The sequence below is a fragment of the Schistocerca piceifrons genome, chromosome 10 (assembly GCF_021461385.2).
Source record: "Schistocerca piceifrons isolate TAMUIC-IGC-003096 chromosome 10, iqSchPice1.1, whole genome shotgun sequence".
Taxonomy (NCBI): domain Eukaryota; kingdom Metazoa; phylum Arthropoda; class Insecta; order Orthoptera; family Acrididae; genus Schistocerca; species Schistocerca piceifrons.
The window spans coordinates 14,137,414-14,155,366 of NC_060147.1; the positions used below are offsets into that span (position 1 = coordinate 14,137,414).

Consider the following 17,953-nt stretch of genomic DNA (forward strand, 5'->3'; position numbering starts at 1 on the left):
TCCTTAGGATAATTTAGGTCAAGTAGTGTGTAAGCTTAGGGACTGATGACCTTAGCAGTTAAGTCCAATAGGATTTTACACACATTTGAACATTTGAACATCTTTCTGATGGACGATAATGCTCCACCTCACACAGCACGGATGGTCGATGTTTTCTTGGAAACGGAAGATATTGCACGCATGGCGTGGCCTTCTCGCTCTCCCGATTTGAATCCCGTAGAGCATAGGTCGACGAGACCTGGAGACGCTAGGTGGTTTCAAATACATTACATAATGGTAATACAGAGATTTAGGAACCAAGTTTTAAATTGTAAGACATTTTCAGGGGCAGATGTCGATTCTGACCATAATCTACTGTGTCTGAACTACAGATTAAAACTGAACAAACTGCAAAAAGTTGGGAATTTAATGACATGAGACCTGGATAAACTGAGAGAACCAGAGGTTGTAGAGAGTTTCAGAGAGAGCATTAGGGAACGATTGACAAGAAAAGGGGAAAGAAATACAGTAGAAGAAGAATGGGTACATTTGAGAGATGAAATAGTTAAGCCAGCGGAGGATGAAGTAGATAAAAAAATGAGGGCTAATAGAAATGCTTGGATAACAGAAGAGAGGATGAAGTAGATAAAAAAAACGAGGGCTAATAGAAACGCTTGGATAACAGAAGAGATACTGAATTTAATTGATGAAAGGAGAAAACATAAAAATGCAGTAAATGAAGCAGGCGTAAAGGAATACAAACGTCTCAAAAATGAGATCAACAGGAAGTGCAAAATGGCTGAGTAGGAATGGCTAGAGGACAAATATAAAGATGTAGAGGCATATATCACTAGATAGATACTGCCTTTAGAGAAAAAGAGAACCACTTGTATGAATATCAAGAGTTCATATGGAAACCCAGTTCTAAGCAAAGAGGGGAAGGCAGAAAGATGGAAGGAGTATATACAGGCTCTACCCCGCAAGGACGATGTAATTGAGGGCAATATTATGGAAATGGAAGATGACGTAGGTGAAGATGAAATGGGAAATATGATACTGCGTGTAGAATTTGACAGAGCACTGAAAGATCTAAGTCGAAACAAGGCCCTGGGAGTAGACAACATTCCATTAGAGCTACTGACAGCCTTGGAAGAGCCACCCCTGACAAAACTCTACCATCTGGTGAGGAAGATGTTTGAGACAGGCGAAGTACCATCAAACTTCAAGAAGAATATAATAATTCCAGTCCCAAAGAAACCAGGTGTTGACAAAGCAGGTGTTGACAGGTGCGAATATTACCGAAGTATCAGTTTAATAAGTCACCGCTGCAAAATACCAGCGGGAATTATTTACAGACGAATGGAAAAACTGGTAGAAGCCGACCTCGGGGAAGATCAGTTTGTTTTCCATAGAAATGTTGGAACACGTGAGGTAATACTGACCTTACGACTTACCTTAGAAGATAGATTAAGGAAAGGCAAACCTACGTTTCTAGTATTTGTAGACTTAGAGAAAACTTTTGACAATGTTGACTGGAATACCCTCTTTCAAATTCTGAAGGTGGCAGGGGTAAAATACAGGGAGCGAAAGGCTATTTCCAATTTGTACAGAAACCAGATGGCAGTTATAAGAGTCGACGGGCATGAAAGAGAAGCAGTGGTTGGGAAGGGAGTGAGACAGGGTTGTAGCCTCTCCCCGATGTTATTCAATCTGTATATTGAGCAAGCAGTAAAGGAAACAAAAGAAAAATTCGGAGTAGGTATTAAAATCCATGGAGAAGGAATAAAAACTTTAGACGTTTGCCGATGACATTGTAATTCTGTCAGAAACAGCAAAGGACTCAGAAGAGCAGTTGAAAGGAATGGACAGTGTCTCGAAAGGAGGATGTGAGATGAACTTCAACAATACCCAAAAAGGAGGATAATGGAATGTAGTCGAATTAAATCAGGTGATGCTGAAGGTATTAGATTGGGAAACATACCACTTAAAATAGTAGAAGAGTTCAAAGCCGCAGACTCAGCTGGTAGAAGCATGGTGACTCTGAAGGGGTTATCCTGTCTGATGTCCTCCCTCATGGCGTAACGATCATCTCTGAAGTGTTTTCTGCTACCCTCATAAAATTGAAGACGCGACTTACGTATGTTCTTCGGCACGAAAATTGAAACCAACTCCTCCTTTTCAATGACAACACAAGGAATCACTAAAGTCTGTGCACACCAGAGGAACTCACAAAACTTCACTGGACTGCTCTTCCTCATCCACCCTACAGCCTGCATCTCACACCTTCCGGTTTTGATCTATCTGGCCCAACGAGAGATGAACTGTACAGGAAACAGTACGCGGTTGACGGGGGGCTTGCAGATGTGTCGAGACACTGGCTCGGATGTCGAGCAGTAGACTGGTACCGTGCGGGCATGCAGCCCCTCCCAGTAAGATGGCGTAAGGCCGTCACACTGGACTCAGATTACGTTGAAAAATAGGGTTTTTTAGCCAAAAGAATGGGGAATGGTATGGTGTATTGTAACCCTCAATAAAACCAACTTGCATTCAGAAAAAAACTGATTCATTATTTATTGAATGGCCCTTGCAAATGCGAAACTTGAGGAATTGAAAGTACAGACTGTTGATGCAACAACCCAGTGCATCAAATTTGAAAACGTTCCGTTCATTCACAGAACACAATGTGAATGAGGCTGTGTGTGACCGTAGCGAGTGAGGGGTCAGATTTACTCGCAGCTATTGCCCGTGTGGTGTGTTAAGTTGGCAGTACTGTACTGTACCTGCTGCTCCTGCTGCTTGGTGGTCACCTGGCGGGACAGCTCCTGGATGTAGTCACTGCCCGACTTGAGCCAGGACCGCGGGCTCGCGCTGCAAAGTAAACAAACAAGGCACGGCGTCAGAGGGTCCGGGCAACAGAGGCCAGCCAGGGCTCAGCTACACTACGTGGGGGGAGCTACACACCTGGGGGGCTCGGAGCGGACGCGGGTGACGTCAGTGGAGGCCAGCGGGTGCCTGGGCGCCTGCGGCGGCCGTCGCCTCGTCAGCAGGGGTACCAACTCCACGCCGCCAGAGTCCTGTGGGCACACGCAACACAGGGCATTTACCTGGGCACTGATGAGGTGCAGGGAAAGTGGCTGTACCTAGTAGAATAGTGCTTCTTTTTGATGCCCAATTTGATCCTTGGTTAATACACTACTGGCCATTAAAATTGCTACACCAAGAAGAAATGCAGATGATAAATGGGTATTTATTGGACAAATATATTATACTACAACTGACATGTGGTTACATTTTCACGGAATTTGGGTGAATTTGGGATCCCTATCAGGTCGGATTAAGGGAGGACATGGAAGAAATTCAGAGGCGGGCTGCTAGATTTGTTACTGGTAGGTTTGATCATCATGAGAGTGTTACGGAAATGCTTCAGGAACTCAGTCTCTAGAGGAAAGGAGGCGTTCTTTTCGTGAATCGCTACTTAGGAAATTTAGAGAGCCAGCATTTGAGGCTGACTGCAGTACAATTTTACTGCCGCAAACTTACATTTCGTGGAAAGACCCCAAAGATAAGATAAGAGAAATTAGGGCTTGTACAGAGGCATATAGGCAGTCATTTTTCCCTCGTTCTGTTTGGGAGTGGAACAGGGAGAGAAGATGCTAGTTGTGCTACGAGGTACCCTCCGCCACGCACCGTATGGTGGACTGCAGAGTTTGTACGCAGATGTAGATATAGAAATCAGTACCTAGAACAACCACCTCTGGCCGTAATAACAGAGCTTGGAAGGCGTGTACAGGTACAGCTGCCCATGCAGCTTCAACACGATACCACAGTTCATCAAGAGTAGTGACTGGCGTATTGTGACGAGCCAGTTGCTCGGCCACCATTGACCAGACGCTTTCAATTGGTGAGAGATCTGGAAATTGTGATGGCCAGGGCAGCAGTCGAACATTTTCTGTATCCAGAAAGTCCCGTACAAGACGTGCAACATGCAGCCATGCATTATCCCGCTGAAATGTAGGGTTTCGCAGGGATCGAGTCGGGTCGTTGCACATCGGAAATGTAACGCCCACTGTTCAGAGTGCATTCAATGCGAACAAGAGGTGACAGAGACGTGTAACCAATGGCACCCCATACCATCACGCGGGGTGACACGCCAGTATGGCGATGACGAATACAGGCTTCCAATGTGCGTTCACAGCGATGTCGCCAAACACGGATGCGACCATCGTGATGCTGTAAACAGAACCTGGATTCATCCGAAAAAATGATGTTTTGCCATTCATACACCCAGGTTCATCGTCGAGTGCACCATCGCAGGCACTCCTGTCTGTGATGCAGCGTCAAGGGTAACTGCAGCCACGGTCTCCGAGCTGATAGTCTGTGCTGCTGCAAACGTCGTCGAACTGTTCGTGCAGATGGTTGTAGTCTTGAAAACGTCCCCATCTGTTGACACAGGGATCGAGACGAGGCTGCACGATCCGTTATAGCCGTGTGGATAAGATGCCCGTCATCTAGACTGCTAGTGATACGAGGCCGTTGGGATCCAGCATGGCGTTCTGTATTACCCTCCTGAACCCACCGATTCAATATTCTGCTAACAGTCATTGGATCCCGACCAACGCGAGCAGCAATGTTGCGATACGATAAACCACAATCGCGATAGGCTACAATCCGACCTTTATCAAAGTCGGAAATGTGATGGTGCGCATTTCTCCTCCTTACACGAGGCATCACAACGACGTTTCACCAGGCAACGCCGGTCAACTACTGTTTGTGTATGAGAAATCGGTTGGAAACTTTCCTCATATCAGCACGTTGTAGGTGTCACCACCGGCGGCAACCTTGTGTGAATGCTCTGAAAAGCTAATAATTTGCATATCACAGCATCTTCTTCCTGTCGGTTAAATTTCGCGTCAGTAGCACGTGATATTCGTGGTGTAGCAATTTTAATGGCCAGTGGTGTAACTAAGAGCTCATACAAATGCACAGCATGTGTTCTTTCGGACACCACACATTCATATAACTGATTCGCCACACCTTCAGTGTGGATGAGCAGCTACATTGGACCACCTGCAGGAACCTGAGCACGGATGACGTGGGCGGGTCTGCAGACAGGTGGCGCTCTGTGGGAATGAGGGTGGCTGCCCTGTCAGCAGGAGATCCTGGGTTCGAATGTCAGTCTGGCATACATTTTCACTCATCGCCGCTGGTTCCGCATAAAATCTCAATGCAGCTGACATCAATACTTCCTTCCCTTTAGTTTCCTTTCTCCCCCTCCCCCCTCCCTTCAAGCTTCAATTTACGTAACTAAGAACTTGTTTCTGAACTGACATCAGGTCGTATGAATAAAAAAGAGAACATTTTCACACCAAAAGAACGTTCTCAGAGAAAGTTTTCAGTTTCGTATGAATAAAAGATTTGAAGCGTTTTCTCTGATGAGGGACTTCTTCCCCACTATGTCCCCGCCTTCTTGAGGAGGTTCTTGGTTTGTGTCGTCCGCCGAATCCGGCACAGAACAGAAAGCGTAATCTTACCTTTCATTCGACTTGCTCAGACAGGTGGCGGTGGTGGTGGTAGTCAGTGTTTAACGTCCCGTCGACAACGAGGTCATTAGAGACGGAGCGCAAGCTCGGGTTAGGGAAGGATGGGGAAGGAAATCGGCCGTGCTCTTTCAAAGGAACCATCCCGGCATTTGCCTGAAACGATTTAGGGAAATCACGGAAAACCTAAATCAGGATGGCCGGAGACGGGACTGAACCGTCGTCCACCCGAATGCGAGTCCAGTGTGCTAACCACTGCGCCACCTTGCTCGGTGCTCAAACAGGCAAACCATTCTGCGTACCAGTATAGAACTGGCATCAATGTATTCTGGGAGAGTTGCCCTACGTTTCGATTTTAGTTTCATGTGTAGCAAAAATTATTACGGCGATTACGAACACTTTTCGAAAATGCATTTTCTGACGATTCTATCGAATTTTCGACATGCGGGAATATTTTTGTTATTATAGTTAGGTGAGTACATTACGCGAACGGAATCTTAAGAATACATCAAATGCATCACATTTTTATCTACTCCTAACAGGAATTATCAGAATTTTCTAACTCGAAATAACTTTCGCCAAATATGGCGCGTAACAGTCTCTTCGCGCGTCAAGTACTTACAAGGTCGCCCGATCGGTTTCGTTACGAGAAACACGTCGCCAGGTTTGCAGTAAAGCGCTAACTATTTTTTTTCTGATCCGCCTACTTGTTTCGAACATAAAAAAATGTAAGATTTATGCTGTGATCAAGAACAGCTGAAAGTGTCAGTGACACAGTTGTGTACTTCAGTCTTCTGCTGCTCCAGTCTGAAAACCTGGGTCTGTTACACAGCACAAAAATGTATTCATTTTCGCTTTGTGTGAAAGATGCCCCACCCCCTTCTTTCATAATTGTCAGGAATGAAATCCGCCATCCATACTGCTTTTATTTTTAAACGTGTATAAAATTCTACAGTTTTTCTCTTCAATGTTTCTTCGGGCTATGTATATCTTTTTTCTATAAATCGTCATTTTTACTAAAAAAACTTAGTAAAACTTAACGTCAACAGAACTTACTCAGTGTTACAGAGCTCAGTTAAAAAACAGAGAATGTTCTCCGTTTTCGAGAAACGCTTCTAGTTTTGCCCATACGAAATCGGAGAACGTTCTTCGCATTGAGCAACTTCCCCACCCTTATACTCAACCTGAGAACATTCTCGGATGAAGAATCTTCTCTGACTCGCTTCACTGATGCGAATTTGAGAATGTTCTCCGAAATTCCGAAAATGAAGCAGATTCTGAGTTTTATTTGTACGACCCATTATCTCCAACTTAGTTTGTAGTTCCAAAATGTTGCCTAGAGGTTTATGTTTTTAAAGTGGCGGTCATCCAGTGTAAAACTTGATATACAGGGTGGGCAAGAACTCTACTGACAAATTTTCAGAGGAGATAGCAAGGGTCAAAACAAGACAAAAATGTGTAGTATGAGCTCTTGTTCATCTTCTCTACTGTGAAACACATCTCTTCTACTGAACGAATTTTGTTGGCAACCGTCACAGTGTGGTTTGAGTTTGTGTTTTGTTTATGCTGTCATGTCTCAAGGATGACACAGACTGACTTATAAAATTGTAAGTACAGTCAAAGAGTAAATTAATCTAAGGAAACTTTTGCTCCAAAAAGTGGTATCTTAGCTAAAAATAAGACAATACCAAAAAACTGTAATATATTAACATATTTGCAATCAATATATATGACTTATCGTATACATAAAACTAAAATGTATTACAGACCACTGAAGATGTTAACAAATAAAAAGAAGCAATACGGATATGGCACAAAACAAACAGCCTTCCATTTAGTTGCGTTAGACGCAATATATATATATATATATATATATATATATATATATATATATATATATATATAAGCAACTTAGAAACGACGAAAAACTGAAAAAAGGAGGAATCGTGATACAATATTGGTCAGTTAATATTTTTAACTGATAATAAATATCGAATTTACAAATAAATAAAAGAGAATGGTACCAGGGAGGTTTTAATCAAGGACCTTGGAATTCATAACTTATACGCTATATATTCATCTACCATCAATATTTTTCATATCTGGAAATGATTTATGCTTAGGACTACTCGGATATCTGCTAATGAACAAAGATGAATTTTTGAGAATTGCATCATACAGGGTTTAGGAAACCGATGCCCAGGCATGCAACAGATTTTTAATGTTCAGTAGTAACCTAACGTTACTGGTACGTGAATATTAATATTTTTAGCAAATATTTTCCGGCTTCATTTCCCAGCTCACAGAAAACAGTGGATTTAATTACATGAAAGTGTCATTTAAGATTGTTAAATGAAAAAGGCAGTAGCCCTATCTATATTAATACTATATGAGGGTGACTCTAAAAGAAATGCACACTATTTTCGTATAAATACAGTTTTCACCTGTTGTAAAATTACTGCCAGCAGTTACGTTATTAGGTCTTAGTCATTACTCTTTAATCATATTGTCACTAGAGTAATCTAATTTTCTCATTTAAACTATTGTCTTGATGTAACTCTGATGTGTGAAATGCTGCATGTGTGGAACACTGGTCCGATGTAAGAGAGGGCCTGATCGCCCTAATCTGATCAGGTTAAATAAATAAATAAATAAAATAATCACGTCGGAAACGTTTTCACGGGGATCACCTGAGTGCAACTGACAGCTTCGCCATGCACTGCCCTTTTATTCGTTGTGTACGCGATACCACCGCCATCTGTGTCTGTCCCATGACTTTTGTCACCTCAGTGTGTCAACACTTTGAGAGACAGTAAGACTTATTTGTATTGTATTGTATTGTATGTTAACCGGGGGCCTAGAAACGACGGAGAGGCTCCGTCCCCACCGCAGCCGCAGTGGTCCACAACCCCATGACGACTACCGCAGCCCACTTCACCCCTCCGCCGCCCAACACCGAACCCAGGGTTATTGTGCGGTTCGGCCCCCGGTGGGCCCCCCCAGGGAACGACGAGTGTAACCCCTATGTTTGCGTGGTAGAGTAATGGTGGCGTGGAGAACTTGTTTGCGCAGCAATCGTCGACATAGTGTCACTGAGGCGGAATAAGGGGAACAAGCCTGCATTTGCCGAGGTAGATGGAAAACCGCCTAAAAACCATCCACAGACTGGCCGGTTCACCGGACCTCGACACAAGTCCGCCAGGCTGATTCGTGCTGGGGACCACGCGCTCCTTCCCACTCCGGAAAGCCGTGCGTTAGGCTGCACGGCCAACCGGGCGGGCAAGACTTATTTAAACTGCGTCAAATTTTATTCTTGGGGTTCTCAGACTTGCGGAATGAGTTACGGAAAAAAAAATGGGAATGTTACGGTTTTGACCCTTTTGGATAAACCACACAATGCTAGATGCAAGTTTCGTGCCACGAGTAACCTGAATGTGTGTGTGTCTGGATACAGACCTCTTCCTTGTGGCCATTGTAGGTGAGACAGTTGTTGCTGCTGTTACTGTTGTTCCTGCTGGTGAAGCTGATGCTGCTGTTGAGCTGGTTGTTGTGGCCGTTGTAGCGGCGGTAGCGCTGGTTCTCTGCCGTCCTCAGCGTCGAGTTATCCGTCCAGCCCTGCAGGCACAGGCAGTCAGGTATCAGAAGGGTGGTGGGGCGTGTCTGCGAGCAGCCGACGCTCGGCTGCGCTCACCAGACCCATCAGGAAGCGACCCGTGAGCCAGGCCACAGACTGTGTGCCGTGTGCACAGGCATGACAAGTCGTCTTCCGTCACACGAATGTCGGTAGTCGGACCAAAACTGTCAGAATGTGCCCTAACACACTGCTGAAACATAGAGCTTTGAGATGCAGGCATTGCCGTGTTGTGAACATTTACACATTTGCTTCGACACGAGTTCACAGACATGTGGAGGCTGTGTCAACTCGCTAACTCACCCTGTTGTGGCACGGACTCTAAAACCGTCGGCACACGGACCGTGCTGTCGAACGTTAACGCTGATCGTGCCAAGTTCAACGTGCTGCTGAATGCTCAGGAACGATGCGACTCGTGCATACGGTACGTGGGCCCCAACGTGGTATACGTGATCGCAACGCACTCCAGCGGCAGTTGAGAGATGTTTCTTGTTCGTAAAGCACACTGTTTACTCAACGGGTGCGCGTAAAATTCCCACGCTGGCTCTATTAAAACGCACATTTCCTCCATCGTCCACGAAAAGGAAAGTACCATGTCCAGTCAATAAGGACACAGGCTTCTAAAAGTTCCATTACAAACAGTGCATTACAAATTTGGAATACTTCTCCGCATAAGATAAACATTATTGCATCATTCCCACAATTTAGTAAAACCCCAAGGTCAGTCTTACTTGATCACTGTTCCTACCCAGTAGCAGAATCTTTGCAACACGTGAATTACGAAGTGTAAAACAAAAAGGAGCAAAATATCTTTACACAAGTGGCGCAAGCTGTCCTGTAGATTAAGCCAATTGCACAAAGTCACCCCTCAAAAAAAGGTGTACTTATATTCACATAACATCAAACATTATAGCATATACTTATATTAAACTAATAATAAAGTATCAGAACCTAATAAAAACGTGAATGTAAGGAAAAATATTTGTATGGGCCTAGACGTGAACCACTACCCCAACAAACATCTCGTCAGAAGATAGTGACGCTACTCATTACGCTAAACCAACATCACACCCATTGCATCTAATCATATTATGTTACGCCTTGCCGAAAATCTTAATCGTAGACATGTTACTAATTGAAATTTAATTATAACAAATTGTACCAAGGAGAATACGTTTTGGGTGGATATTCAGTGTGTCGCTGCCTTCAAATAGCCTACTCTCATAATACGCAAGTTACAATAATTCTTCTGCTACGAATATGATGTTTCTCATTATTTTATTGGAACGAATCACCCAGTTAAAAACGGGTTTTCGAGTGATTCTCAATTTGCTGGTGCTCAGAAACGGCATATATACATATAGGCTTGGAATAAACGCCAATATGGCGCCTCACAACTCTGTACTGAAGGGAGACGTAGGTGGCGTTGTGCCATCTCATTGGTCAACGCTCAGACGCACGCTCAGCATATCTGACATGCCAGATACTGCTCTGCACGTTCGGAAAGACTCCCGAACGTGCTGTTCCACGCTATGACGTCAGAAACTCGGCACGCTCAACGCTCAACGTTCGGATGCACGGTCCGTGTGCCGACGGCTTAAGGCAAATCTACCAGGGTTGGAACTTTACAGTGGCAGCTATTTACTTACAGCCCATACAAAATAGATACCTGTTTCAGAGTTTTACTGACCTTCAGAGTAGTCACCAGCATTGGGTATAACCCGTGGCCAACGATGTGGAAGTCGTAGGGTACTCTTAGCCATGCCAGTTGTGTTGACAGTTCAAGCGGCGCGGTCTGTAGCCCGACGAATTTGTAGCAGTTCTGAAGCGAATGCTGTGAAGTGTCTCCCTCAGTTTAGAAATCGAGTTGAACTCACGAGGGCGTAAGTCAGGGGAGTGGAGTAGGTGGTATAGCACTTAGCAGTCAAACAAATCAGTAACAACTTGCACTGTACGTGCCTGAGCATTGTCCTGCAAACTGATGGTCAGGTCCTGCAGAAAGTGTCATCACTTCTGTCCCTATGCTGCTCATTTTTGGAACACAACCTATGGCCAGCAGTAGCGACGAGGCTTTTACAAAACTGGAGACGAAGGTTTACAAAAAATAGTAATAGTAATAATAATACTGTGTACAGTACTATAGTAGCTCTTATGTTGTCCCTGCTGTTTTGTGACTACAAATAATTCATTTATCTATTTCGAAGTGAGTAATGAAGCTATTTCTGGACTACTGCAAGGCACTATCTAAGCCTTGGAGAAGACATCTTCTGGAGATATTTAGCATTCGTTACATATATGTCTCACTTTCGTCATCAGCGATGCACAGAACAAATCACAACTTGTGTGTGTAGTGGATAGACTATGCGAAGAACCTGTAATCTCCGATGCAACGAATTGAAAAAAAGGATACTCTTAGCCGTGCCAGTTGTGTTGACAGTTCGAGAATTGTGACAGTTATGATCTTTTCGTGATGGAAACAGAATCGAATAGTTAAGTATTTTACCCCTCAGAAAATTTCATTTTACCCCTCAGGGGGTAATTACCCCCACGTTGGCAACCCCTGGTCTAATGTATGCATCAAAATATGAGTCAAACATTAAACAAAATTTTGTCTGGAATTGCTTTTATTTCAGGGTTATGCAACAGGGTAGAGATCACAAGTGTAACACATCAATTCTTCTCAGAAAGTAACAACATGACGCAAACCGAAATTCAACTCACCTCGTTACTGTTTGTTTACCCCAGCACATGTTCAAGATGATGTCTGTGAAGATGAGGACAGTGACGTGCTCATCTCCTAACCACTCTCGGAATGTCACAGGCTCTGTTCGTCTCATTCTCCACAGCTGCAGAGCCATTTTCAGTTTGCTGCTGTAGCTGTACTACGTTCTCAATTGCAACACCATACACGAGTCCCTGAGATGGCCCCAAAAGTAGAAGTCCAGGGGATTAAGATCCAGAGATCTGGCAGGCCAAGAAACTGGGCCTATTCGACCTGTTCACTTATAGGAATAAGCGATTTTGACGTCCCTCTTGTCTCCCAACTGAAGTGTGCAGGGGCATCGTCGACAAAGCAACATCAGTCGATATGCGGGCAGACATGACACACCAAAAGACTGTACTGGGCTATGATGTAACTCAGAATTTTTGGTAACATTTTAGGAAGCAGTGATCTTGTAATCGATATAAAACCAGTGAAAACAGAGCCCAGGTAGCGATGGTACTTTATTACAATGACCTGTTTCAGCCTATACTTACACGATCTCCAGAGAGCACCATCAGCTGATGTTGTATGCATCAACAACTTCAGCTTGACATCAGTCCAATGGCTGTTGTACGCATCGTCAACTTCAGCTTGGTCAGTCCACTGGATGTCGTACGCATCGTCAACTTCAGCTTGAACTCAGTCAACTGGCTCTTGTATGCATCATCAACTTCAGTTTGGTATCAGTCAACTGGCTGTTGTATGCATCGTCAACTTCAGCTTGGTCTCAGTCCACTGGCTGTTGTACGCATCATCAACTTCAGCTTGGTCTCAGTCAACTGGCTCTTGTACGCATCATCAACTTCAGTTTGGTCTCAGTCAACTGGCTGTTATATGCATCGTCAACTTCAGCTTGGTCTCAGTCCACTGGCTGTTGTACGCATCGTCAACAGCTTGACCGCAGTCAACTGGCTCTTGTATGCATCGTCAACTTCAGTTTGGTCTCAGTCAACTGGCTGTTGTATGCATCGTCAACTTCAGCTTGGTCTCAGACCACTGGATGTTGTACGCATCATCAACTTCAGCTTGGTCTCAGTCCACTGGCTCTTGTATGCATCATTAACTTCAGTTTGGTCTCAGTCCACTGGCTGTTGAATGCATCGTCAACTTCAGTTTGATCTCAGTCAACTGGCTCTTGTATGCATCGTCAACTTCAGTTTGGTCTCAGTCAACTGGTTGTTGTATGCATCGTCAACTTCAGCTTGGTCTCAGTCCACTGGCTGTTGTACGCATCGTCAACTTCAGCTTGACCTCAGTCAACTGGCTCTTGTATGCATCGTCAACTTCAGTTTGGTCTCAGTCAACTGGCTGCTGTATGCATCGTCAACTTCAGCTTGGTCTCAGTGCACTGGCTGTTGTACGCATCATCAACTTCAGCTTGGTCTCAGTCAACTGGCTCTTGTACGCATCATCAACTTCAGTTTGGTCTCAGTCAACTGGCTGTTATATGCATCGTCAACTTCAGCTTGGTCTCAGTCCACTGGCTGTTGTACGCATCGTCAACAGCTTGACCTCAGTCAACTGGCTCTTGTATGCATCGTCAACTTCAGTTTGGTCTCAGTCAACTGGCTGTTGTATGCATTGTCAACTTCAGCTTGGTCTCAGTCCACTGGCTGTTGTATGCATCGTCAACTTCAGCTTGACCTCAGTCAACTGGCTCTTGTATGCATCGTCAACTTCAGTTTGGTCTCAGCCAACTGGCTGTTGTATGCATCGTCAACTTCAGCTTGGCCTCAGTCCACTGGCTGTTGTACGCATCGTCAACTTCAGCTTGACCTCAGTCAACTGGCTCTTGTATGCATCGTCAACTTCAGTTTGGTCTCAGTCAACTGGCTGTTGTATGCATCGTCAACTTCAGCTTGGTCTCAGTCCACTGGCTCTTGTATGCATCGTGAACTTCAGCTTGACCTCAGTCAACTGGCTCTTGTATGCATCATCAACTTCAGTTTGGTCTCAGTCAACTAGCTCTTGTATGCATCATCAACTTCAGTTTGGTCTCAGTCAACTGGCTGTTGTATGCATCGTCAACTTCAGCTTGGTCTCAGTCCACTGGATGTTGTATGCATCATCAACTTCAGCTTGGTCTCAGTCCACTGGCTCTTGTACGCATCATTAACTTCAGTTTGGTCTCAGTCAACTGGCTGTTGTATGCATTGTCAACTTCAGCTTGGTCTCAGTCCACTGGCTGTTGTACGCATCGTCAACTTCAGCTTGACCTCAGCCAACTGGCTGTTGTATGCATCGTCAACTTCAGTTTGGTCTCAGTCAACTGGCTGTTGTATGCATCGTCAACTTCAGCTTGGTCTCAGTCCACTGGCTGTTGTACGCATCGTCAACTTCAGCTTGACCTCAGTCAACTGGCTCTTGTATGCATCGTCAACTTCAGTTTGGTCTCAGTCAACTGGCTGTTGTATGCATCGTCAACTTCAGCTTGGTCTCAGTCCACTGGCTCTTGTACGCATCATCAACTTCAGTTTGGTCTCCGTCAACTGGATGTTGTACACATCGTCAACTTCAGCTTGACCTCAGTCTGTTGTATGCATCCTCAACTTCAGCAAATGGAGCTGTCTGGAGATAGCCTAAGTATAGGCTGAAACAGGTCATTTTAATAATGTACCATTGCGATCTAGTTTTCTCACTGATTTTCCATGATGCCTTCCACAAATGACATTACACAGCACAAATCGGAAATAGGCAGCTGCAGGCAAAACTTCATTCAACACTTAACTCTTATTTTGATCCACATATTACTCACATTCCTCCCACGAAGTGTGTATAGTTACTTTTGCATCACACTGTGTAAGAGGCAGTGAAGTGAAAATCAAACAGAAAGAAGAAAAGTATGTAAACTCTTTATTATTTCAAAATTAATCATCGTAACTGCTAACACAATTATCTCACAGTGAGACACAACAATCTATGCCTTCATGGAAAAATGTTTGGAGTTGCCTACTGTAATAAACCTAGCCTCTTCGGAACTTTCGTATTTTAACGAAAATTTTCGATTCCCTAGAAACTTTGGTCAGACTTCGATTAATTTTCTTACTTAATTTATATATTTCTCATCTGTAGATATCTTTGATCATATCTGATTGCCAAAAAACTATTTTTCTGTTAATATATTTTCATTATTCGTGTCGATCCATTTCATAATATCGATCTTGTAGCATGAAGATTAGTGATCACCATTGTCAACTTAAATGATCTAGTAACAAATTTTCAGTAAACAAAATACTGCTATGCTTCAGTTTTCATGAAAAGAATATTTCTATCTTCATTATTATTTTTCTTATTATGAGATCAATAATGAAATTGATCTTATAAAACAACAAGAAGCTACAGTACTATTTTTCATATAGTCAAAAATTGTAACCTTCTACTATTGACCATTAGGCCTATAAATCTTTACTCAAATAATTATTTTCAGAAGACAATATATAAATTAAATCTGAAAAACAGTTTCAATTAAGACAGTCATGCTAATATCATTTTGGACTATATCCTGTTCAGGAACCTGGACACATCATATATAATGTATTTTTGATGACATGTGTATCACAGTAGCGTCAGATAGGTCCAGACTTGGATAAGACAGCGTAAGAGTGGGTTTAGTAGTTGGTACATGTTACTGTCAGTTTGACTATGTTCTTCTTCCTTCTAGCACAGGCAAGTTGCACGATATATTGAATATTCGGAACGTGTTGTTGTTACATATCCCTCAAGAACAGGCAAATATAGAAGAAAACGTTTAAAAACGACAATATTCCATCGACTTGCCATTTTAAAAGAAACCTAGACAAACTTCTTTAATAGATTGTATATGAACAAAGGACCCAACCTAGACACTGTGACCGACTTCGCAAGATAATTACTACTTATCTGCAAACTTAACGCATCTACTCTTACTAAATAATATGAAAGTCATCTATACTACGAAACAGTAATTCCAATGCAATAATTGTGTTTCGTTATAGATGAACTTCCTTTGTCCGAAGCACTTCTGTAGTGCCGTCCAAGGAACCTCGGCAACACGTGTTCGGGCGTTATGCTGCAACAGAATGATACCGTCCTCAACAGTTCCGCGTGTTTGGATATGATGATGGATCTCAGTTTTTGCGAAGTGTCCATGTCGGCTGTGCATTAACTGTGGCCCCGTGTATCAGAAAGTCAACCGGCAGAGGACCCTTGCAGTCAAAGTAGAAGGTTGTCATGTCTTTCCCGGAGCTCGTATGCCTATCGTTTGGACTAGGGTATTGACATTTTTAAAAAATATCGGGTTTCCGATATAGATATTTTCAAAAAACGTCATTACGGGCCTTGGACATATCGGAAAAGTTATAGTTATATCGGTGACAAAAATATCGACATACCGGCGAAAAATAAATATCAGCTGCGCTTTGTAAATATACCGCCGGTTTTAGAGCTGTATATTTAAGTATTGATTTATTATTAGGTATTCTGTACGCCAAACAACTAGCAGCCTGTTTATCTCTCTTAGAGTAATGATTGAAAGGAAAAAGATGCATGTTCACGCTTGATGATAAAGACTTTGCTGGCAATGGTAACTGCACGTAAATAAATAATAATAATAATAATAATAAAAGGTGACCGATGGTTCCGTAGTTCGGTTTCTTCACATATCGGATTTGTCTGGAACACTTCATGTCAACTTCCCTGTTTTTTTTTTGTTTTTTTTTTTTCATTTTTGCCACCACCAGCCAGCCAGCAGTTTCAGTGTGGTGACAAACGTTGCTAGCGCCGAGCACCGATAACGCCATCACACGCCCTAACACAGTCTCCGTCCACCACAAAGGCGAATCTTGACATCTACATTTTTTGTTCATCATTTTCAGCAACTATTTTTGAACATTGCCGATATGAAGAAATACCACACTACTTGCTTCAAAAATAGTTTTTTTAACGCAATCGGTGTGTTATTTCTTCACACCTAAATGTGCTTCCCACAGTCAAACAGAAAGACTGGAAGCTCAAAAAGTAGTGAAAGTAAAATTCAATTTCAAAAGAACATCTTCAAATATTTGTCGAAAATTGCGAAAATAATATAATATGAAATAAAAATATCGACACTCGATATTGCCATTTCGATATCGATACGCTTACGGGATAACGTTGCCGCCATATATCGATATGTTTATGGGAAATATCGATATATCGACATTTAAGAAACAGCACTAGTTTGAACTACGCTGCAGAAGTTTCGCTGGGAAGTCCTTACACACCCTCCGTACAGTCTCGATCTCTCCCCATATGATTTCCACATTTTTGGAGCCCTGAAGAGAGACATTCGTAACTGTCAATTTGTTTCGGTCAAAAAGGTGCATGCTCGGGTACAACCACGATTCCGTAGGCAGATGCAGTCATTTTCCATGAGGGCACTGACCACCTTGTCTCACCGTGGGATACATGTATTAACAGGTATAGCTTTTGAAATAATAAACCGTTTTCTTACTTTTTTGTATATGTCTTGTTTTCATTTGACTGCCCATTACACATGTGAGAGAGCACATACGACGTGACATGAATGCTGGCAGAAGACGAAGCGTTCCCGCTCACGTGTGGCTTCGAACAGTGAAAGCATCTGCAGCTGCGCGTTTCACAGCTGCCTTGCGATGTGCAAACAAAGTGATTCCGAAGAGAAAGGAGTTTGAATTCTGGGAACCTGGAGCAGTGAAGACATGACTGTTTTAATTGAACAATAAAAACCTAAGCCACATTTTGAGATCAAAAGTAAAGATTATCACAAACGTGATACAATATTAAACGAACTATGCTGAACGACAAGACAATTATTTTAAATTCAGTGCATTAGTATTTGTAAAATGACTCTTAGTGTTCATTTAAAAATGACGATCATTCCACTTGGGACCTGTGGAATGGTACATTAGCTTATTTGTTTTAGTTGTAAATATTTGTCATGTATTGTTGTTTTTCTAACATGTTCCACATCCTGGAGGACCTCCTCACTACAAATCAATTGGAATGAAAGTAAATCTAATCTAATCTAAACAGTGTAGGCTCAGG

At 43.0% G+C, this 17,953-nt stretch overlaps 1 protein-coding gene across 1 annotated transcript in view; it reads right to left on the bottom strand.

Annotated features, from left to right (window-relative positions):
* Window positions 1–17,953, bottom strand: part of LOC124719088 — a 327,538-nt gene that overhangs the window by 17,092 nt on the left and 292,493 nt on the right. Inside the window, exons 6-8 of the mRNA XM_047244777.1 lie at window positions 8,973–9,131; window positions 2,941–3,053; window positions 2,760–2,847 (exon numbers count right to left, since the gene is read on the bottom strand). Coding sequence (XP_047100733.1) covers window positions 2,760–2,847; window positions 2,941–3,053; window positions 8,973–9,131 — 360 coding nt within the window. The remainder of the gene's footprint in view (window positions 1–2,759; window positions 2,848–2,940; window positions 3,054–8,972; window positions 9,132–17,953) is intronic.